This window comes from Myotis daubentonii, chromosome 7, assembly GCF_963259705.1.
Source record: "Myotis daubentonii chromosome 7, mMyoDau2.1, whole genome shotgun sequence".
Classification (NCBI taxonomy): domain Eukaryota; kingdom Metazoa; phylum Chordata; class Mammalia; order Chiroptera; family Vespertilionidae; genus Myotis; species Myotis daubentonii.
In genome coordinates this window covers 19,813,269-19,836,489 of record NC_081846.1, presented here as the reverse complement: position 1 = coordinate 19,836,489, position 23,221 = coordinate 19,813,269, and the positions used below count along the sequence as shown (strand labels likewise).

Below are 23,221 nucleotides of genomic sequence, written 5' to 3'. Positions count from 1 at the left end.
TTCAACCTGCAGCAGCTGAAGATTCTCCAGGAAACATAAGATAGGGAGTCATCAAAACCTTGAGTCCTAAATCTTCCAGCCAGAGGGTGTCCTACCAGCAGGGAGACTAAATCCTTCCCCTGCTCAGGACTGGCTTTATTTCTAGGGTCAGTTGACCTAGTTTCAGCCTCCTTCCTCATCTGACGGTGCTATTTACATGTATGAACGCATGTGAATTTAGCAGTTGCATATCTGGCAGAGGAGGGGGGACAGGGTGTTATTTTGTGCTAGTTGTAGTATATATATCCATGGTAACACATACCCTTTGCCTCGTGTGCTTTTACTAGTAGAATGCCACGTGAAAGACCTTTGTGCTTTTCCACATTTTTTTTTTAAAGATTCCATCTCCCTAACTTTAGTCAGGTGGAATTTTAACGCCTGGTTATTTTTAGGAGGCTGAGTGAAACCCCTCATAGTTATAAGTTCCTTCTATTTTTCTTTCCGCCTCCATATTCCCAGCAGTGGTATTCTGCATTCTAGCCAGGTTCTCCTGGCTTTGAAACAGACTTCTTAGCCTCCCCAAACTATTTTTTTCCAAGGTGTTGCCTTTTAAACTATTAGGCACTTCAAATATATCTATGGCTTTTGATTTTTGCATTGTAAACAGTGAGATTGCATACACAGTGAGATGCAAAGACACAGAAGTTAACTTATCTAATTTTTAAAATAATTTGAAACATGCTTTGTTTGCATAAATTACTTTACAATGAGATTTCCCCAAACACAAAGATCTAGATCTTAGGCAACGTGAAGACACCCCATTACCAATTTCTAAGTCATTCATATCCCATTGCTTCCTCTTACCTGGAACAATTGAGTTTATTGATAAAGTAAAGCAGTCCTACAGTTAATTGCGATAATGTGCAAAATGTCAAAGTTTAGCACTATTTCCCAAAACTTGCAAAAATAAACGTGAAGATCACATTATAATGGAGTATTGCAGTAAAAACAAAAGATGCTCTCTAGAGATTATTCTTTATTTGGTGAGCACGTCCTAAGTGTTGGTAATGGACCAGTACTTTGCCTTCATGATCTCACGTGACCATCACAAGATCCAGAGCAGGTAGAGATATTTTGAGTATTATCCCCATATTACAGATGACAATAATATAATAAGTAGCTTCAGGGCATCAGGTACTGAAGGAGAAGTGTTTCCATTCTTTGCATCTTAACTCGCTTAAAGTGAGTCCAGATCTGTTTCACGTTCTATAGACTAGATTTACCAGAAATGAATTTTTAGAACTGATGACAAAAGTGAAAGATGGGTTTACTTTAAGATGCCTTTTCAAGTGTCCACTGGCAACATTTGCGCATTGTTTGTTAGAGCAGCTGTTGCCCTGATGGACAGGTGAATGCTTCTTAGTGCTACTGGGGCTTTTGTTTCAATTCAATCATTATGTGGAATAATCAGTTTTCTTCTTATCCTCCAAAACTGCCAATAAGATGTCTTTTTTATTGCTTTTCCTCCTTTTCTTCATGTAGTTGACGCACCTACGGATGACTCGTGCTTCGACCCCTACACGGTTTCCCATTATGCCGTTGGAGAGGAGTGGGAGCGGTTCTCTGAATCTGGCTTTAAACTCTCCTGCCAGTGCTTAGGCTTTGGCAGTGGTCATTTCAGATGTGACTCGTCTAGTGAGTAGCTTGCTTGTCCATCCACTTGTCGCCCTGTCTCTTCCAGCCCCACGCATCCGCACAGTGTGCCAGGGAATCATGTTTGGCAGACCCAGGCTCTTCCAAACATGAAGCAAACAGGGGGAGACTGCTTGACTCGAAGTAACATTTTGCATCATAGAAAAATGATGGGAAATTTTACTTGTGAAATATTGCTTATTTCAAGGGTAGTATGCCAATACAATTAAAATAAAATTTGTGGTGGTAGTATGATTAAACTCCTCTGTTAAGATACATGAGCTAAGTCAAATTCTTTGGAGCCAGGTCAAATGAGAGATAAAAGAAACCCCAAGGTTCTTTATATATATATAGGTTTTTTACAGAGAGGAAGGGAGAGGGGTAGAGAGTTAGAAACATAGATGACAGAGAAACATCGATCAGCTGCCTCCTGCACACCTCCTACTGGGGATGTGCCTGCAACCAAGGTACATGCCCCTGACCGGAATCAAACCTGGGACCTTTCAGTCCGCAAGCCGACGCTCTATCCACTGAGCCAAACCGGTTAGGGCAACCTCAAGGTTCTTTTAACCTTTAGTGTTGAGTGAGCTCAGAGGTAAATATTTATGTTCACAAATACTCTTTCTTTTTTTAAAAAAAATATTTTTATTTATTTCAGAGAGGGAGAGATGGAAACATCAGTGATGAGAGAGAATCATTGATTGGCTGACTCCTCCACGCCCCCTCTGAGGATGGAGCCGGCAACCCGGGCATGTGCCCTTGATCAGAATCGAACCTGAGACCCTTCAGTACACAGGCCAATGCTCTATCCACTGAGCCAAACTATCTAGGGCAGTGGTCGGCAAACTACTGCTCGCGAACCACATGCGGCTCTTTGGCCCCTTCAGTGTGGCTTTTCCACAAAATACTGACTTCTGTGCATGGGCCACGAAGTTTCAATCGCACTGTACATGCGTGCCCGCATGTGGTATTTTGTGGAAGAGCCACACTCAAGGGGCCAAAGAGCCGCATGTGGCTTGCAAGCCGCAATTTGCCTACCACTGACTAGGGCAACACTATCTCAACACAAACCAAACAAACTTGTATCAGAGTATATACACACACACTCTCTCATATCACACAAATACAGATGCATACCAAGTAGTTTGACTCTTTCTAAGTAATGCAGGGAGTACAGATAATGTGTAGATAATTAAGAATCTTCAATTAAAATTTATTTAATTTTCAACTTATAAAGAGATGGTAATATATGAATTATGTTTTAGTTAAAATGATCTGAGGAATTATTATATTTTGAGACTCAGTAGTAGAATTTATTAACCTTTTATTTATGCTTTGATTTTAGGGGATGTATTATTGATAACTGGTTCATTTTTGTTGGTGTTCATCATTATGCCTTATAAACAAACCTTGTATAGACATATATCCAGAAATCATATTTGGAGAAATAAAACATAATAGATTTTTTCCCAAAGTATTTTACTTAATTTGTGTACATGAAATGGTTTAATTCAGACTGAAGCATAAAACGACTAATTTTTCCACTGCAGACAACTATGCTTGACCATCTGAAAATGCAAAGAGCAACAGAGGTGTCATCATGTTTAGGAGTTGGCATAGTTTTTAAAGTCTATTTTATTGATTTTCAGAGAGGAAGAGAGAGATAGAAACATCAATGATGAGAGGGAATCATTGATTGGCTGCCTCCCACACGCCCTCCCCTGGGAACCGAGCCCGCAACCCAGGCATGTGCCCTTGGCTGGAACCAAACCTGGAACCCTTCAGTCCAGAGGCTGATGCTCTATCCATTGAGCCAAACCAGCCAGGGCAGAGTTGGCATTTTTAACATTTGGCATCAATTAGGCGGTTTTTCATTTATGCAACTGAACTGTTTTTAAGCTTATATATTTATTGCCTATATAAACGTTAGGTACAATTTTGGGAGCAGAGCTATAATTTGATTTATGTGGCTCACATGACATATTTTTTTTGCCTCAAATGACATATTCTTTGCTTAGATGTCTTAACTGTTGATTAACTTAAAGTGTAAGGAATGACATTGATAGAATGGAAGTAATATACTGTTTTACAAACTTCTGAAATGTGTTTTGTTTCAGTATGAACTGTGGGGATGAAAAAGTTAGCTTTTATGTGTAGTAGTAAAGATATATAACTGTTAGCTCTCCTTAAAACCAGTCTTATTATTAGGGATAGTAACCAATGTTTATCATTTTGTTTGCTTTTTTTTTTTTTGATACACAGATTTATTCTTTTTCTCTTCTCATTTACAAGACACACATTGTGGCATATAGAAACCTGCTGATCTTTGTGAGGGCTTTTTGGTTAATGGAGCTACTTTGTATCCAGGATCTCTGCAAATCCAAAGTGATTTTCTACTCCTAAAATACTCAAATCCTACTTTAGTTTTACCTTAATAATGAGAATTCAAATGAAGGTCACTGACTGTTCTTGTGATATGATTATGGTGGAATACATTGAATCTTAAAAGAGCCTAGAAAATGTTAAATGGTAAAGATAATATTTTAAAATCCAGTCCCCCCCACCCCCCCAAAAAAATGGTTTGTCTTAGGCATGATGACCTTTAACCTTCCTTACCATTCCTTCCAGATGCGTGTGTGACATGTCCCAGTGCAGTCACTGTCTTGTGAGTCAGAACCCACCACTAACTCTTTGCCTGACCCCCTGCCCCACAGAGTGGTGCCACGACAATGGTGTAAACTACAAGATTGGAGAGAAGTGGGATCGGCAGGGAGAAAACGGCCAGATGATGAGCTGCACGTGTCTTGGAAACGGAAAAGGAGAATTCAAGTGTGATCCTCGTACGTTGCCACAGATCATTTTTAGGGTCTTGTCAAGCACTCCCACACTCATTACTGAGCTGCCGCTCTCATTTATGGGAACGAGTGGAGTTGTTCAGTCTCCCTGAGGAATGGACAGTGGGTTTATTAATCTTGTGATTTGGGAAGGCAGAGACAAGCTTCAAAAATGAGCCATGATTTAATGTTATTACAGGCACTTTAGCACTTTTCCATCCTGAGCATTTTGACCATAAACTGCAGTGAGAAGTTAGCAGAAAGCTTTATGGGTCTTTAGACTCAACTTTTAAAATACAATCTCCATCTTTTCAGTTTATTAGATCAAGTTTTTGGAAATGCTGCCCTATGGTCTGTACAGCAGTTTCTCTATTATGAATAATTCCCATAAATGTGGTATTTTGGTTGTGATGATGCAAATTTAGGTGGGAACAGAAGCCACCCCCACACCGGGGTCCCGTCTGTCTGATTGCTCTCAGTCTTACACGCACTTCTGACTTGTGTCTTCATGTAGATGAGACAACGTGCTACGATGATGGGAAGACGTACCACGTCGGAGAACAGTGGCAGAAGGAATATCTCGGTGCTATTTGCTCCTGCACATGCTTTGGGGGCCAGCGGGTAAGGCTCTCTGCAACTTAGATAAGATCAGGAGAAGATGATTCAGGATTGAGCTTCTTGTGTGCATGCTGTATGTATGAGTGTGGCAGTACCCCTATGAAATGTTGAAGCACCTCATTTCCTGTTGGCACATAGCTGCCTGAGTGATAGTCTTTCCAGTCCTCCCCTTTTGTGGCAGCCTCAGCCCCTCCCACACCCAGTGTTCTCAGGCTGTTCTGTCTTCTTTGGCACCTAACCTATTAAGGTTGGGTAGCACTCAGCCTCCAGCTCCAATCTAAAGTACAGGTGCCCCTTTGGCATTGTTGCTAAGTATGTTGAATAACACCCCAGATCTAAGTCAGTGTCCCTTCCTTCACCTTTTCTCTTGAATAATCAGCCTAAGTATATTCTACAAAGGTTATAAATTCATGAAATCATCATCAAAGTGTCCTTTGTGACTAAACTGTTTTTATTTTGCCAATGAAGAGCTGACATTCTTTTGTAACCCACGCACTAAACCTGTGATGTGCTGCTCTTCTTGTAACCCCATCTGAATGCACGCCTTTGCTCTCAGGGCTGGCGCTGTGACAACTGCCGCAGACCCGGCGCTGAACCCGGTCACGAAGGTGCTACTGGTCACTCCTACAACCAGTATCCTCCGAGATACCATCAGAACTCAAACACTGTGAGTACATTTGCACGAGCATTTCTCCCCTAAGTGCAATTGGTCACATAGTAGGGATTCTCTTTCATGGGTAATTTTCTTTTGAATGAACCTATTTTAAAAACAAAACAAAATAGCCCTGACCAGTTTGGCTCAGTGGATAGAACGTCAGCCTGGGGACTGAAGGGTTCCAGGTTCTATTCCAGTCAAGGGCGTGTACCTTGGTTGCAGGCACATCCCAGTAGGAGGCGTGCAGGAGGCAGCTGATCGATGTTTCTCTGTCATCGATGTTTCTAACTCTCTATCCCTCTCCCTTCCTCTCTGTAAAAAATCAATAAAATATATTTTTTAAAAAATAACCTTTAAGTAACTTGAGTACTGTATCCTATAACATAATTTTGGTTCTAATGGATAACCTCTTGAACATTTCCTTTTACTCAGTTTACTGAGTTTGTTGCGAGGTTCTCTTTTTTTAAATATATTTTTAATGATTTCAGAGAGGAAGGGAGAGGAAGAGAGAGATAGAAATATCAATGATGAGAGAGAATCATTGATCAGCTTCCTCCTGCACATACCCCACTGGGGATCAAGATCACAACCCGAGCATGTGCCCTGACGGGGAATCGAACCATGACCTCCTGGTTCATAGGTTGACACACAACCACTGTGCCACACCAGTCGGGCTATTGCTAGGTTCTTAACGCTAGAAATATTCTATCTGGAAGTAATTGCCATAGAAGGCCCCCCTCTTTTTTTCTGTACACTTGGCAGTATTTGCTGCTAATTTTTCTTTGTCTTCCATTTTAACAGAATGTCAACTGCCCAATTGAGTGCTTCATGCCTTTAGATGTGCAGGCTGACAGAGAAGATTCCCGGGAGTAATATTTCCAGCCCAGAAAACCACGCGTGGATCTCTGCCACGGCCCATCCCAACTGGAGCGACATTAGCAGACCCCATCCTTGAGTGTTTGTTTCTTTCTTAAGCCCTTTGCTCTGGAGAGGAACTTCTCCAGCTTCAGCTCAGCCCACAGCTTCTCCAAGCATCACCCTGGGAGTGTTTTGAAACTTTTCTACTAAAAAGGGGCAGTTCCTTGCTTGTACTGCTCCAAAGTGTTCAACACCGCTCAGTATTTTTAATGAGATGATTCTAACTTGTGACTTGGTTTGGGATCCGCAGGGAAGCGCATGCACCAACCCAGATGCAGAATGTACTGAAATGATATTCCCAAAACTTTAAGTGGGAAAGGTACCCAAACACTTCTGCTTCCACTTAACCGTCTGGCCCGCGATATTGTAGGAATGGCATGTCCCTGTTACTGTGACATTTAAAATATCCACAGTGCTCACTTTTTCCAAATGATTCTAGTAATTACCTAGAAATATTTTTCTCTTACCTGTTATTTATCAATTTTTCCCCAGTATTTTTATATGGAAAAAAATTGCATTGAAGACACTTAGTATGCAGTTGATAAGAGGAATTTGGTTTAATAATGGTTGGTGATTATTTTTTATACTGTACATGCCAAAGCTTTACTACTGTGGAAAGACAACTGTTTAATAAAAGATTTACATTCCACAACTTGAACGTCATGGCTTCTCTTTTATATAAAGACGTTTTGGGGAACATAATTCTTATGGATGTTCTTTTTCTTTTCAGTTCAGCAACATTTAAAAACCTTTGTGTTCAGTTCTCTGATGCTTGGTGATTTCAGTGCAAGAGTTTCTAAATCGCTACAAAAGCACAGATTCATTCTTGTCATTTCATCTCCTCAGCAGTGGAGAAACTTTTGTATTTTCCACTTTACCACATTTAAGTGGATGTAAATATTCATCCAACTTGCTAGCTAGTTCTTCAGAAGTAAAGTCGAAACAACCTCTAGGTGCTCTTTTCTAATTATAATTCTTCCTTCCGCAGAGATTACCTGCAAGGGGAGTGCAAAGGTGACAGATGCAGAAGCTACTTGAATTGTACAGCATGAAGGAGTTTTGTCCTAGGGAAACCCCATGGTGTAATTACCTCAATCCAACTTGTCTGCATTTGTGTCAGCCACAGTTTTAGGGTCCCCCAGCTGAACAAAGTTTGCTTAGTTGTGGTCTGCAAAAGCCATTTCCTTTTCAGTTTAAATTTGTGGAAACAACAAAACTCTGAGATTAAACCTGGCACTCAGACTAACAGTGGCACTGGGAATAGTTGATTATTAATTAGTAAAATATTAACACATAAAATAAAAGACATGAAAATACATTTTATATGCTACTATGCAATGTAGGAAAATATTTTAATGAATAATCTGGCAATGAATATTAAGAATCTATAGAAAGAGATTTCCTCAGGATTCTTTGTTTTAAAAAGCAAATTTACATTTGAGTTGATTTTGTTTATAAATGCTTTGATGGTTAGCATCTCATTGGGGGTAGGTTTTATGGTCTTATTTTATAAAGACTACTAGTGTCCTGGTGCACGGATTCGTGCACATTGAAAGGAAACTAATTAGAAGAAATATTTTCATGTTGCTATTCACCCTTTATAATAGAGTATCAACCAAATTCACAACTAACAATGACAGGTTGAAACAAACACATGTGATTGGTGCCAGCGAGAGCTTTATATGTATCGCACATGTCTGAGTCAACTTAGCCTTTTATATATATACTAGGGGCCCGGTGCACGAAATTCGTGCACTGGGTGTGTGTGTGGGGGGAGTGTCCCTCAGCCCAGCCTGCCCCCTCTCACATACTGGGAGCCCTCAGGTGTTGACCCCCATCACCCTCCAATCGCAGGATCGGCCCCTTGCCCAGGCCTGACGCCTCCGCCAGAGGTGTCAGGCTTGGACAGGGGACCCCCATCTCCCCCTGATCACTGGCTCTGGCCCCCGCCCAGGCCTGAGGCCTCTGGCCCAGGAATCATGCCTGGGCAGGGGACCCCCATCTCCCTCTGATCGCTTGCTCCACCCCCCGCCCAAGCCTGACACCTCTGACCCAGGCTTCAGGCCAGGGCAAGGGGACCATCATATCCCCCCAATCCCTGGCTCCGCCCCCCACCCAGGCCTGATGCCTCGGCCAGAGGAGTTGACCCTCATCACCCTCCGATCACCAATCACCGGATCGGCCCCTTGACCAGGCCTGAGGCCTCTGGCAGAGGTGTCAGGCCTGGGCAGGGGACCCCCAGCTCCCCGTGGTTGCAGGCTCCGCCCCTGCCCAGGCCTAACGCCTCTGCCGGAGGCATCCGGCTCGGGCAGCGGGGACCCGTAGCTGCAGCGGCCCCGCGATCGTGGGCTCCGCTTTAGGCCCAGGCAAGGGACCCCTAGCTCCCGGGACTGCCAGCTTCGACCGTGCCCAGCTCCCATCGCTGGCTCCACCCCTACTTCCTGCTATCACTGGCCAGGGCAGCAAAGGCGCCTGATTCTCCGATCATGGCTGGAGGGCAGGGCAAAGGCGGCCCCCTGCCCCCCAGCTCTTAGCTCCCCCCTGGGTTTCCGATCACTGTCAGTGGCAGGGGGCTTCTTCCTGCTTTCCCTTTCGCCTCCCTGCATTGTGCCTACATATGCAAATTAACCGCCATCTTGTTGGCAGTTAACTGCCAATCTTAGTTGGCAGTTAATTTGCATATAGCCCTGATTAGCCAATGAAAAGGGTATCGTCGTACGCCAATTACCATTTTTCTCTTTTATTAGATAGGATAGATAAACTTGCTTAATTAGACCTGCTTTCTGATTTAACTTTTTCCAGCCCAGTGAAGCAACCCAACTTCTCTTTCAGGTAATTGTCAGCAACACAGCAGTAAATATCAATGTGAAGCAGATTATTATTGTAGATCACGCAGGGAGAACAAAGGGTAAAATATTTAACTGCAGCAGTGTTTGACTACATTCTTCACAGTGAGAAAACCTGAAGTCATTTTCAAGTTCCACCATTTCTTACTTCTTTTCAGTCGGGTCAAGTTTCTAAACTTTCTAAATCTCCATTTTCTAACTAATGAAAAGAAAATAGGATTCTACTGAACTGAGTCTCCTATTTACCTACTCCAGGATGGACCTCTGTGAGGATCAAATGAGATGAGGCATGTGAAAACGCTTCACAAACATTTGGTTAAAATGTAAAATGTCTGCACCTGGCTATAAAGCAAGTAGGGTTCCTGGGCTGAAGAAACTCTAAGGAGGCTAGTCGCTAGGGAGAGGAAGCCAGGTGTTGCTACGTGATGTCATTACCCAGTGCCACAGCAACCGTTTCCAGGCTGGGCTGGGCTGTGGGCCGCGTTTTGCACCATGGGGTCTTGGCAGCATCGGCTGTGATTTGGTGGGGTATCACTCTGGCGTGGTGGTGGGGCCTGGTTTGATGGTGCCGTTGATTTTTAAATGGCCAGTGCGCATCATGGCAGCTCCTGCATTGAGCGTCTGCCCCATAGTGGTCAGTGTGCATCATAGCTACTGGTTGGTCAGATGGATGAACACTTAGCCTTTTATTTATATAGATAGAGGCCCGGTGCATGAAATTTGTGCACTGGGGAGGGGGTGTCCCTCAGCCCAGCCTGCACACTCTTGCCGTCTGGGATCTCTAACGGGATGTCTGTCTGCTGGTTTTCTTCTATTTTTAAGATGGTCTCTGCCTTTGGTTTTTTGTGGTTTCCCTCTAATGCACCCAGGTATTAATTTTCTCCTTGCAGTCCTGGCAGTCTGGGACCCCTTGCTCCTTACTGCCTGCCTGCTCACTCCTTACCGCTCAGTTAACTGCTCCTTAGTGGCAGGCTCCTTATCACTCAGCTCGCTGCTGCTTAGCACTGCTGCAGAAGTGGGAGAGGCTCCCACTGCACTCACCAGCCATGAGCCTGGCTTCTGACTGAACGGCACTCCCCATGTGGGAGCACACTGACCACCAGGGAAAGCCCCTGTGTTGAATGTCTGCCCCCTGATGGTCAGTGCTCATCATGGCGACCAGTCATTCTGGTTGTTCCACCATAACGGTCGCTGGGCTTTTATTATACAGACTAGAAGCCCATTGCACGAAGATTCGCACAATAGGCCTTCCTTTCCCTGGCTGCTGGCACCAGTTTTCCTCTGGCACCTGGGACCCAGGCCTTTGGTTCGGACGCAGCAGAGAAGCCAAGCCTCTTCAGTCTTCAGTCTTCACTCCTGCCAGAGCCTTCACTCTTCGCTCCTTGCCTACATATGCAAATTAACCACCATCTTTGTTGGGTTAATTTGCATAGTCGCTCTGATTGGCTGGTGGGTGTAGTAGAGTGACACTAATTTGCATGTTTCTTTTTTATTAGTGTAGATACTTCCATTGGAAATTCTATACCATTTCTAGTTGTACATAACTCTTAAAGTGATTAAGAAACATATCCACACATTTAAGTGCCGAAATCGCTTCCCATTTAGTAAATTTCTCTTACTGTGGTAGAGAAAGTGGCAGGCTACAACTGAAAAATCATTTTCAGGGGATACGTTCCAACCATTAAAAAAACAAAACAAAAGAAAACACCCACTCTTGGGATGTCTCAATTTGGGAACATTTAAACATTATCATAAAGGCTAATAAAGCAGAAGCAGCACAAAGACGACCTGGCACTGCCATAGGGTTTTCAGACTGAAAGGTTTTTTTTTTGTTTGTTTGTTTTAAAAGTTCTTTTTAGAGCGTATGTGATGCTCATGCTATTATCACTGCTGCATGGTCCCATTCCATGTCTTCGTTAAAAGATCCCATTGGGATTGCAAACAAAAATCTATATAAATTACAAAGAGAATATTTTAAGTAATAAAAGTGCCAGAGAATCAATGCTTCAGTTGAAAGCCCAAAATGGGAAACTTTTTTTAATAACAATCCTCAGTAGAATTCAGGTAATATATTAAAACATGTTTTACATTTCCTTGAATTCCTATGTAGTGTTTAGAGACAGATAGGTTTTTTAACAATCTCAGGAGGCAACTTCATCTCTAACATAGCACTGAGTGGAGCTTCCAAAGACTTGCAATTAGTATTATTTGGAGGCTGAGAAGGTGCCTAGTGTGGGGTGATGGTCAGCATCCTGCACCTTCTGGGGCTGGCATCACCTTTCCTCCAGGCTACCTACCACAGCAGGCTCCCCTTGCAAACAATATGTCAAAGGGTAAGGGATTACCCCTGGGCCATCTCTCTTTGCATCAGGGTACCTTGGAACCAGCCAAAGGGAACATTGCCTCTGCCAGGAGACTGCTGGGCAGGACTTCACAATAAGACCTGCTGATATGTATAATCCAGCATCAGCTGTAAGATGCTGACCCAAGAGCGGAAAAGCTATACAGTATTTCACTCCAAAACGTGCTACTTTGGTGGAGAAATTGGAACCCTCATACGTTGTTGAGGGGGAATGTAAAATGCTGCAGCTGCTGTGAAAAAGTTTGGTGGTTCTTCAGAAAGTTAACCCCTATTTCCATAGGGCCCTGCGATGCTACCCCTAGGTATACAGCCAGAACTGAAGCATGTTCACATACAAACTTGTACAAAATGTTCATAGCACCATTATTCATTGTAGCCCCAAAGTGGAACCAACCCAAATGTCCATCAATGGATGAACGAGTAAACAGAATGTGGTCTATTCCTTCACTGGAGGATTATTTGACCATAAAAAGGGAAGTACTCACACATTCTACAACATGAACCTTAGAAACATTGTGCTAAGTGAAAGAAGTCAGGCACATATCACATGATTCCATTCATATGAAATGTCCAGAATAGGCAAACCAATAGAAAGAGAAAGTAGATTGTTATCAGGGGCTGAGGAATAGAGAGTAACTGCTTACTGGGGATGGAGATTCTTTGTGGGATAATGAAAATGTTCTGCAACTAGATCAGGGGTGGGCAAACTTTTTGACTCGAGGGCCACAATGGGTTCTTAAACTGGACCGGAGGGCCGGAACAAAAGCATGGATGGAGTGTTTGTGTGAACTAATATAAATTCAAAGTAAACATCATTACATAAAAGGGCACGGTCTTTTTTTTTTTTTTTTAGTGTTATTCATTTCAAACAGGCCGGATCCGGCCCACAGGCTGTAGTTTGCCCACGGCTGAACTAGATAGTGTGATGGCAGGACTAGATAATGTGAATATACTTACAATCACTGGCTTGTACACTGTAAAATGGTTAAAATGGTAAAAGTTATGTTTCATAAATTTTAATAAAAAAAGTAAAAAAAAAAAAATGCCATGTTAGTTCCAGAAAAGTCTGTTTATTGGTAAAAAGTGGAGTGTGGGAAAAAGAGTAGGTGTTAGGGTGTAGGAACTCTGAAACATTTTGGCTACCTATTCGGAAACTGAAATAAACTCTTCCATAAATATACACTTACTACTTTTTATGGAAATTTCCATACATTAATATCCTCCAGTACCTTCCATGCCATCATATACACAAAAGCATTATGAAAATAATCAGCATTTTTTATAAACAGCATTTCCTTTTTTAAAATATATTTTTTTATTGATTTCAGAGAGGAAGGGAGAGGGGAAAGACAGAAGCATCAATGATGAAAAAGAATCTTTGATCTGCTGCTTCCTGCACGCCCCCTACTGGGAATTGAGCACACAACCCAGGCATGTGCCCTTGACTGAAATGGAACCTGAGACCCTTCAGTTTTCAGGCTGATGCTCTAGCCACTGAGCCAAAGCAGCTAGGGCTAGACAGCATTTCTTAAGTTCCAGGTGGTATTCCAAGTGCTCTTATTATCTATTTACCCCTCAGAGCAACCGTTAAGAGGTGGGTACTGTCAGCACCATTACTCCACAATAGTGAAAGAAAGGCTGAGGGAATTAGCCAGGTCAGTAGCAGAGCTGGGACTTGACCCTGACAAATACCCAGGGCATTTATTTTGAAAAGGGAGCTACTCTCTTTTCCAGGAACAAATCTGCCTCCAGGTTATAGATGAAAAACAAATTTCAAGAGGTTAAACCAGCCGTGGGCAAACTATGGCCCCTTTGAAATGAATAAAACTAAACATTAGTAACAAAGAAACAGAATTTCCGGAGGATGAAGCCCAGAAATCAGGATTTTAAAAAGATTCCCAAGTGATTCTGATGTGCAGCCAAGGTTGCGAACCACTGGTTTAAGGGGAAAGATGACAAAAGCTTTTAGCTGGTCTCAGGTGTAACAGGTTATAGTCAGGACCACACGTGCAGGATGTAAATGCACGATGACATCATGACGCAGGGAGGCGCTGCCCGCCCCCCCCTCCCCCGCGCTGGACTTCTCCGTGGGAATCCAGAAGTGCAGTGTGGTCTGCGTCTGGGCATTAAGCAGCCGTTATATTTTTTATGCAGCTGCAGAGGGGACATTGCCCAAGTGACGGGAAACATTTCACTTCTCACAGAGGGAAAGGTAAGTACCAGCATTATCCGTCCGTATGGGGTCAACAGAAGACATTAATCTCTTCCTAGGTGTTGGTCCCCAGGGACAATCTGCTGTGCTTAGCAGGCAGAAAGCCATGCTTTTCATAACTGTGATGGACAGAAACGGAGTAGGATTGTGGCATCTAGTCAGCGCTGCTCGGTTTCTCTGGCTCACGTGATGGTTCTCAGAAGTTTCTCACAAATAATGTGTTGGGCTGTGCTGAGCTCCAGGAGGTCGGGATACTCCTGTGTTTCTTACACACAAATGTTTGTGTGCAAGACCCTAGATCATTTTCCTCTCCCAAATTATCAGAGAAAGTTTGTTTAGAGATAATAGAAGCGAGCCAGCTGGTCTGCGTAGGCTCAGAAAACTAGTTACAGAGGCAGAAGAAGGGCCCTTGGAGCTTAGGAGAAAGACAAAGGTAACACACCTGGGCGGGGGGGGGGAGGAGGGAAAGGCACAGCTGTGTCCCTGAGAGGGAGAGCACGCCTCAAGAGCCTATATCTTTTTTAAAAAATATATTTTATTGATTTTTTACAGAGAAGAAGGGAGAGGGATAGAGTTAGAAACATCGATGAGAAACATTGATCATCTACCTCCCGCACACCCCCTACTGGGGATGTGCTCGCAACCAAGGTACATGCCCTTGACCGGAATCGAACCCGGGACCCTTCAGTCCCCAGGCCGACGCTCTATCCACTGGGCCAAACCGGTCAGGGCAAGAACCTATATCTTTAGGAAAAATTACATACAACTACTGGACACCATGAATCCAAGGTTATTATTCAGATTTATTCTTATTTTTTCCAAAGTATTTTCAAAATTGCCCTCATGATTTTTCACCCACATAAACAAACTTAAAGCGCGTGTGATGAAATTAGTGGTGAAAGAGCCGAAGATTCGTGTGAGCGAGGACTATTCCCAGTTCATCGCAGGCCTCAATCACAACCTTGTCAGCAGCAGAACCGGACGGAGCAGCAATATACGCCACGCCACTCTAGGGGGGAGGAGGAGGAGGAGGAATAGATACTGACTTTCTGAACACAATTTTATGTTAAAACGCACAAAAGTCAAAATCCAAGTGACCAAAGCATAAGCTAAGAATGACTCACACTGCAGACTGATTCACTCAGACAAAAGACAGAAATAATAGGACCAGAGTTATTCATACATCACATGGAGAAGTCAAACAGTTCTCTAACTAACTATCCTGACATAGCCCATAGAATACGTAACTCACAGAACTTACAATCAGAAGCAGGCTTTCTGCAACTTTCCACACAGTGATCAATTCTCTGCACCGCACACGCACGCCACACTTACCCTTTTAGCTCTGTCCACATTGTCCCTGAAAGGAAAGAAGGCATCCGAGCTGACGGACACTTCACTAAGCTTGTCCACCCATTCCTTCTTCTCGGCCTCGGTCAGTAATTCAGGGACTTCCTCAAACAGAGCCTTCCACTTTACCAGATCTTCATCCTGTGCGTGGGGGGAAGAGAGAGAGGAAAGTTCTGACATCCTCTTTAGGGCTATCTGACGCCACGATGCTGGAGAGCACTTGGGCATTTCTCCCAGGACTTCTTCAATATAAATAGTGGCATTTACATTCAGGCTCCTATTTCTAGAATCTCTCTCTCTTATTTTTAATGCTTTAACATTTCATTAAGGAAGAAAACTGATTCTAAGTGTAGCAAATAAAGACTATCCCATTTACATTCTACATCAGCTTATTCCAAATATATTTTGTTCTTTAATCTCTGCTCAAGTTAAATCTACCACTTTATATCCCTGTATCAAAGCAAGACTAACACTACATTTACACAATTAGCCTCAGTACATAGTCTTGACAAATCAAAACACAGTTCATAATATTCATATTTTAAGAAGGTGCTTCCAATTTGGGTTTTATTTTGGGGGGGCGGGGGGGGGGGGGCGGCTTAAAGCACATACTTTTATTCCTGTTCACATATAAAGACCTTTCTAGGAAAATTAGAAGGGTTTTGCTTGGTAATATCAAACAGAAAAGTACACAATTAAAATAAAAAGGGAAAGTTGTTTCAAGTACTTCAGTCACAAGGCACACTCTGCAGCCTCGCTTTTCAAGGGCACTCACTACGTGGATTCCTGACCCTGAATGAACACCTCCGTGTAGTACTCACCCTTCAGAAAACCACTGAGATTTTGATTACAGGACCTTTCTCTCTTTCTCTTGTTTTCCATCCAATATGTCTTAAGCACTTGCTAATATCCAGAAACTGGACTAACCCCTATTCTTTTGGCAGGCTACCTGATTCTTGCAATTTTTAATGTTCCCATACACCTTCTTCAGAACAAAAAATATTAAAGAGCATGAAATATAACAAAAGCATGAGTTGTTAACGGTGCTTGGAGGAAATATGGGTGGAGAAGAAACATACTGGTTATCTGCTACCAGGCAATTCGTATGTAATGTTGAACATACACCTAACATGTAGTGTCATGCATGGCACTGTGACTGACACCTTAAGATGCATGAAAATCAGTCCATCCTGTCAAAAACTTATCAACAAACACACAAAACTAAACCAATGGTTATAATTTGAAAAGGCAGAGAATATTTGTGGTGTCAGACAGGGATGAAGAAAGTTAAATGAGAAAGAGGACAATGAGGAATTGGTAACCAGTTTAGAGTAACAATTTTAAGTAATACAGAATTTCAAAATAATAGCATTTTCTCTTTGTAGTGATGAAGATAAAAGTCACACAGAAAAGAGTGAACATACTAACACACCCCACTCATAGCCCAACGAGAAGCCTTGTACCTCGCCGATGGTCCCAGTAACATACTGATCGATGGCGTTGGAGATTTCTGCTCTCTTCACTCCGGTTTTGAACTTCATCGAGAGCACTCGTGGGTGATGCCGGAGCCACCAGAAGTTCGCCTTATCTCCTGCCAGGCGTGTGCAGTGGATCCGAGACTGCTGTCCTGCTCCAATGCCGATCACCTGGAGAACACGGACATCGCCATGAATGCCTCTTCCAACCACACATCTGTCTCAAAGCATCTTCTGTGCAGATTCCCCCAAACCCAGCTATTAATTTCGTGAAGAAAAAAGCAGGCCAAAATAAGAGACAGGCAAATACGTGAGGGTAAGAGGTTTATGACTACTATTTATACAGTTTACTTCTTCATATTCTGTAAGTTCCTACAACTCCTGGACATATGTAGTGAAGCATGGTCTTACTGGAACTTACTAGAACCTGAGGAGTCCAGTAGCCACAACTCCCAGGTTTCTGTCATCAGAGACTAGCAATCTTTTAAAAGTCTGACTTTGAGAGGGTCTTCCTGGGCACACACTAATGAATATCCACCACCCCCCCCCCCCCCCTTTACGGGCCAAACGAATGCCAAGAGAAGAGCTAAGACAGTGAGAAGAAAAAATAAGGGCTGGTGGGTGGCATCATCATTTTTTACTCCTCTTCTACTAATGGTGGGGAGGGTGAGTAAGCCAGTTTTGTAGCAGCTGTTCTAGTCCCACTAATCCAAAATGTGCCAACCCATGCTAGGCTTGAACCGTCCACCAACTTACTCAAGAAATTCCGACAAACCCAGGAGAGAAAAATTTGGCAAATTCTCCCCTTCAAGTTGGTCTAGCACCACAGGCAGGCGGACTTCTGAGTATCATTTTGTAACACCACAGCCCCTCGGGTGAGGGTCACAGCTCTGTTACCTGCCCGTTCTTGGCGTAGCACACGGAGTTGGACTGAGTGTACTTCACAGCAATGGTGGCCACGATGAGGTCTCGGAGCGCAGATTCCGGCAACTGAACAGACACAGGATGGTAAGTGGCACCAGGCTTCGTTAAACTTCATTTAACTTTTAGCATCTTATTTGGCATTTATTGTGATAGACTTACAATGTGGTTAAACTATTCAGGCTAAGCACTAGCATGAAAAAAATCAATATTGAACATATTTGTCGTGGAACTTAGCGCAACGCCTAATGCATCACAGATTCAAACTGACACCGCTTTGCAACAGCTTTGGCTTAAGCCTGTTTACATTGTCACACACAAGATTAAGAAATACCATATCCACTCCAACACTAACAAATACTATTCTCTACCATAGTACCAGCAAATACCTGGAGGCATAACATTTATATTCAGAAAAAAACACTGAGAATAATTTCCAGACATTACAAACAACTGTGATGCCCACACACAGCCAAGGCTGTTTGGGGAAAGTCAAATTAGGATCATGTTCTGCTTTATCTAGCATAGCCTCAGTAGAAATATTAAAAAATGCATTGTGAACTACCAGTTCCAATATAAAACAAATATTATAGCCTCAAAGTCACTATCTTTAACATAACGGGGAAATACAAACTGAAAAGGATGATGATCTATGTTGGTATGCTAAGTGGGTAAAGGACCTAAGCAGCGGCTAACTGATAAATTAGCTAACTGAAAAACTGATGAATCAGACTTCATCAAAATTCAGAACTTCTGCTCTGCAAAAGACGCAGCCTAGAGAGGATAAAAAGGCAAGCTACAGACTAGGAAATAATTGCAAACCACACACTAACAAAAAACTAGTGTCTAAAATATATAAACACCTGTCAAAACTCACCCACAATAAGAATCTAATTAGAAAATGTTGACAAAAGACACAGACATTTCAGCACAAAGGATATATAGATGGCAAATAAACCCATGAAAAAAAAGTCCAACATTCGTTATTAGAAAATGCTAATTAAAATGAGACAATGCCACACACCTATCTAAAAAAGCTGGTAAGAATGCAGAGAAACGGGACCACTCATACACTGCAGGTGTAAAATGTAAAACTCCCAAAACTCCCAGGAAAAGTTTGGCAGTTTCTTAAACAACTAAACATGCAGCCTGGCTGGTGTGGTTCAGTGGTTGAATGCCAACCCAGAAACCTGAGGTCAATCTCTAGGAGGGGGCGTGCAGGAGGCAGCCAATCAATGGTGTTTCTTGTTTCTATCTCCCTCTTCCTTCGTCTCTCTCTAAAAAACAATAAAAAACCCATTGAAAAAACTAAACATGCAGCTACGATACTACCCAGCACCCAGAAATTACAATAACAGAAATAAAAACATATGTTAACACAAAAACCTGTTCATGAATGTACAATGAACAAAAGTGACAGAAAAGGAAGAACAGATTAGCCGTTGCCCACGGTTCAGAAGGGGTGGAGTGAGGAGTGTGGCTGCAAAGAGCAACAAGAGGGATCCTTGGTGATGGAAATATACTGTCTTGACTGCATCGAAGTCAATACCACAGCTGTGATGCTGTCCTATAGTTTTGCAAGACTCTACCATTAGGGAAATGGGGTACAAGGTACTTGGGAACCTGTAAAACTGCATGAGAATCTATAATTTTTTACTCTCAAAATTAAAAACAATTAAAAATCATTTTTAGCATTTTTTAAGAATGTGTAATTCTAAGGTGCTAATAATGTAATATATCCTCTCCTATCTGTGTCTGCTGTCTGAGTCACTGGCTATACATCCATTCCTGTTTCTAAGAAATAGTCAGTGGCGGCCTCCTAGATGTCCACCTTCAAGTATAACCTGGTGTTCTGGGTTAGGATGAAGGAATAGGAAACGTCAAGGAAGGGGTGCAGGTGAGGGGCCCCAAAGATGTCAAAAAAGTTAAAGCAGTATTTTAAAACATGGAAGTAATTCAGGGATGTTCATTAATATTTAACACCTGGGCTAGCTAGTTTGGCAGTGGATAGAGCATTGCCTTGTGGACTGAAGGGCCCCAGGTTTGATTCTGGTCAAGGGAATATGCCTGGGTTGCGGGCTCAATCCCAAGTGTGCAGGAGGCAGCCAATCAATGATTTTCTCATCATTGATGTCTCTATTTCTCTCTCCCTCTCCCATCCGTCTGTTAATCTAAAAGCCTGAGCTGGTAGCTATGATGCACAATGACCACCTGGGGGATGACACTCACGCAGGACCTGCCGAGCAACAGCAGCTTTGTAGAGTGCCTTCTCATACTCTGGGACCCCTCGGGGGATGTTGGACTGCCGGTTTCGGCCCGATCCCCGCAGGCCAGGCCAAGGGACCCCAACTGCCAGAGGGACCCTGCTCATTCTGCAGACACCCTTCGAGCCCCGGCACTGCCCCAGGTGCAGCTGGCAGAGGATGGACCGTGGGAGGTTGGCTCCAGGATGTGTCTGGCCTGCCTCGCCCAGTCTTGCCCCACCAACCACCTTCTATTTAGTTTACTTTCAATGTGCACAAATCCGTGCACGGGATCTTTAGAATCCTATCTAATAACAGACAAACATGGTAATTGACCATACCTTCACTACGCCTCCCATTGGCTAATCAGCGAGATATGCAAGTTAACTGGCAACAAAGATGGCAGCTAATTTGCATACTGCAGGCATGGCGGGACAGCACAAGACGCCATCCAGGGGAGTGCCACTCAGCCAGAAGCTGGCTCATGGCTGGCCAGCGCAGAGGTAGTGGCAGGAGCCTCTCCCACTTCTGTGGCAGCACTAAGAATGTCCAACTAACTGTTTAGGCCCCATCCCTTGGGGGCCTCAGCATTTAGTTGGACATCCCCTGAGGGCTCCCTGGCTGCCAGGATGTCTGTCTGACTGCAATCTTAGGCCTGATCCCCCCAGGCAGTGGGCCTAAGTCAACCAGTGGACATCTCCCCAAGGGGTCCTGTACTGCAAATGGGTGCAGGCCGGGCTGAGGGACCCCCCTCCCCCACGAGTGCACAAATTTTTGTGCACTGGGCATCTAGTATATATATATATATAAAATCTCCCACTTCTTTTACTTCTGTGGCTCTCTCAGGACCGAAACCACTCTAGACCTAATCGTGCAATCTGATGATTTAGAGGCTAGAATGTTAACAAAAAACTGTATTTTTAATTGGTTAAAGGTGGGTTTTTTTTTTAATTCTTTATTTTCAAAGTATTACATATGACCCCTTTTCCCCCCATTGTCCTCTCCCAGCCTACCCCTGCCCCACCAGGCCCAGCCTTCATTGCCCACCTCCGTGTCCATTGGTTATGCTTATATGCATACAAGTTCTTTTGTTGATCTCTTACCCACAACTCCCCTCCCACCCACAGGCCTCCCCTCTGAGATTTGATGATCTGTTAGATTCTGTCTCTAGATCAGTTTATGTTGTTCATTATTTCTCTCACTGGGTTATTTTGCTTAGCATAATGCTCTTGAGGTCCATTCATGATGGTCCATCCAGTACATATGTGTATTGGGTACATATGTTTACCAGTAAATGGTAACTTCTTTCTTTTTTACAACAGCATAGTATTCCATTATGTAGATGTACCAGTTTTTAATACACTCATCTGCTGATGGGCACTTACGTTGTTTCCAAATCTTAGCTATGGTTAAGTGTGCTATGAACATAGGAGTGCATATATTTCTTTCTGATTGGTGTTTCTGAAATCTTGGGATATATTCCCAGAAGTGGGATTACTGGGTTAAATGGGAGTTCCATTTTTATTTTTCTGAGGAAACTCCATATTGTTTTACAGTGATTGCACCAGTCTGCATTCCCACCAGCAGTGTACAAGGGTTCCCTTTCCTCCATATCCTTGCCAGCACTTGTCCTTAGTTGATTTGTTGATGACAGCCATTCTGACTCATGTAAGGTGGTACCTCATTGTCGTTTTTATTTGCATTTCTCAGATAATTAGTGCCATTGAGCATTTTTTCATATACCTCTTGGCCTACTGTATGTCCACATTAGAGAGGTGTCTAGATACTTTGCTCATTTTTTGATTAGATTATCTTCCTTTAGTTAAGTTGTATGAGTTCCCTATAAATTTTGGAGATTCAACCCTTATCAGACATCACATTGGCAAACATGTTCTCCCATGCACTGGCTCTCATTATTTAGTTGTTTTTTTTTGCTGCGCTGAAATTTTTTATTTTGATGTATTCCCTGTTGTTTATTTTCTCTTTAGTTTCCATTGTCCTAGATGTGTCAGTGAACATATTGCTATGAGCTATATCTGGTATTTTGTTGCCTATGGATTCTTCTAAGATTTTTATGGTTTCCTGTCTTACATTTAAATCCTTTATCCATTTTGAGTTTATTTTTGTTTATGGTGTAAGTTGATGGTTTATTTTCAGTTATTTGCATGTATCTGTCCAGTTTTTCCAACACCATTTATTAAAGAGACTGAGTTGACTCCATTATATGTGCTCACATCCTTTCTCAAATATTGAGCATAATGGTTTGGGTTGATTTCTGGGTTCTCTGTTTTGTTCCATTGGTCTATGTCTGTTCTTGCGCCAGTACCAGGCAGTTTTGAGAACAGTGGCTTTGTAATGTGGCTTGATATCTGGTATTGTGATCCCTCCAACTTTGTTCTTCTTTCTTAGGATTGCTGTGGCTATTTGGGGGTCTTTTTTTTATTCCAGATGAATTTTTGGAGTTTGTTCTAGGTCTGTGAAATATGCCATTGGTATTTTAATGGGAATTGTGATGAATCTATAGATTGCTTTGTGTAGTGTGGACATTTTAATGATGCTGATTCTACAAATCCACGAACACGGTATATCCTTCCATTTGTTTATATCTTCCTCTATCCCTTGTATCAATATCCTGTATTTTCCGAATATAGGTCTTCTACCTCCTTGAAAATGTCCCGTGTGCACTTAAGAAGTGGCCTTCCTTATCTCTTGTTAGAGACTTCACTTTGAAGTCTATTTTGTCAGTTATAAGTATTGCTACACCAGCTTTTTTTTTCATTTCCATTTGCCTGAAAAAATTTTTTTCCATTGTTCAACTTTCAGTCTGTGTGAATCCTTTGTTGTGAGGTGGGTCTCTTATAGACAGCATACATATGGGTCATGTGTTCATATCCATTCAGCCACCCTGTCTTTTGATTGGAGCATTTACTCCATTTACGTTTTATTATTGATAGGTACTAGTTTTGTTGCCATTTTTATTCTTTGTGCCTGTGTCCCTTCTTCCCTTTCTATTTCTTCTTCTTACAACAGTCCCTTTAGCATTTCTTGCATTGCTGGCTTAGTGGCAATAAACTCCCTGAGCCTATTTTTGTCTGCGAAGCTCCTGATTTCACCTT

At 42.7% G+C, this 23,221-nt stretch overlaps 2 protein-coding genes and 1 long non-coding RNA gene across 16 annotated transcripts in view; 2 read left to right on the top strand and 1 right to left on the bottom strand.

Annotated features, from left to right (window-relative positions):
• Window positions 1-7,348, top strand: part of FN1 (fibronectin 1) — a 67,354-nt gene extending 60,006 nt beyond the window's left edge. For all 13 annotated transcript variants that reach the window (XM_059703056.1, XM_059703067.1, XM_059703063.1 and 10 more), the window contains 5 exons: window positions 1,522-1,674; window positions 4,386-4,511; window positions 5,020-5,126; window positions 5,680-5,790; window positions 6,580-7,348. In XM_059703056.1, the coding sequence (XP_059559039.1) occupies window positions 1,522-1,674; window positions 4,386-4,511; window positions 5,020-5,126; window positions 5,680-5,790; window positions 6,580-6,651 (569 nt within the window). In that variant the 3' untranslated portion in view covers window positions 6,652-7,348. The remainder of the gene's footprint in view (window positions 1-1,521; window positions 1,675-4,385; window positions 4,512-5,019; window positions 5,127-5,679; window positions 5,791-6,579) is intronic.
• LOC132238204 (uncharacterized) lies at window positions 1,681-4,237 on the top strand. Its single transcript, XR_009453750.1, has 2 exons — window positions 1,681-2,006; window positions 2,232-4,237. It is a non-coding gene; the product is annotated as an uncharacterized LOC132238204 (long non-coding RNA).
• A 7,551-nt stretch (window positions 7,349-14,899) lies between the features above and the next one.
• Window positions 14,900-23,221, bottom strand: part of ATIC (5-aminoimidazole-4-carboxamide ribonucleotide formyltransferase/IMP cyclohydrolase) — a 28,747-nt gene continuing 20,425 nt past the window's right edge. For both annotated transcript variants that reach the window (XM_059703053.1, XM_059703052.1), the window contains 4 exons: window positions 17,839-17,931; window positions 16,930-17,112; window positions 15,452-15,607; window positions 14,900-15,125 (listed from right to left, as the gene is read on the bottom strand). In XM_059703053.1, the coding sequence (XP_059559036.1) occupies window positions 15,006-15,125; window positions 15,452-15,607; window positions 16,930-17,112; window positions 17,839-17,931 (552 nt within the window). In that variant the 3' untranslated portion in view covers window positions 14,900-15,005. The remainder of the gene's footprint in view (window positions 15,126-15,451; window positions 15,608-16,929; window positions 17,113-17,838; window positions 17,932-23,221) is intronic.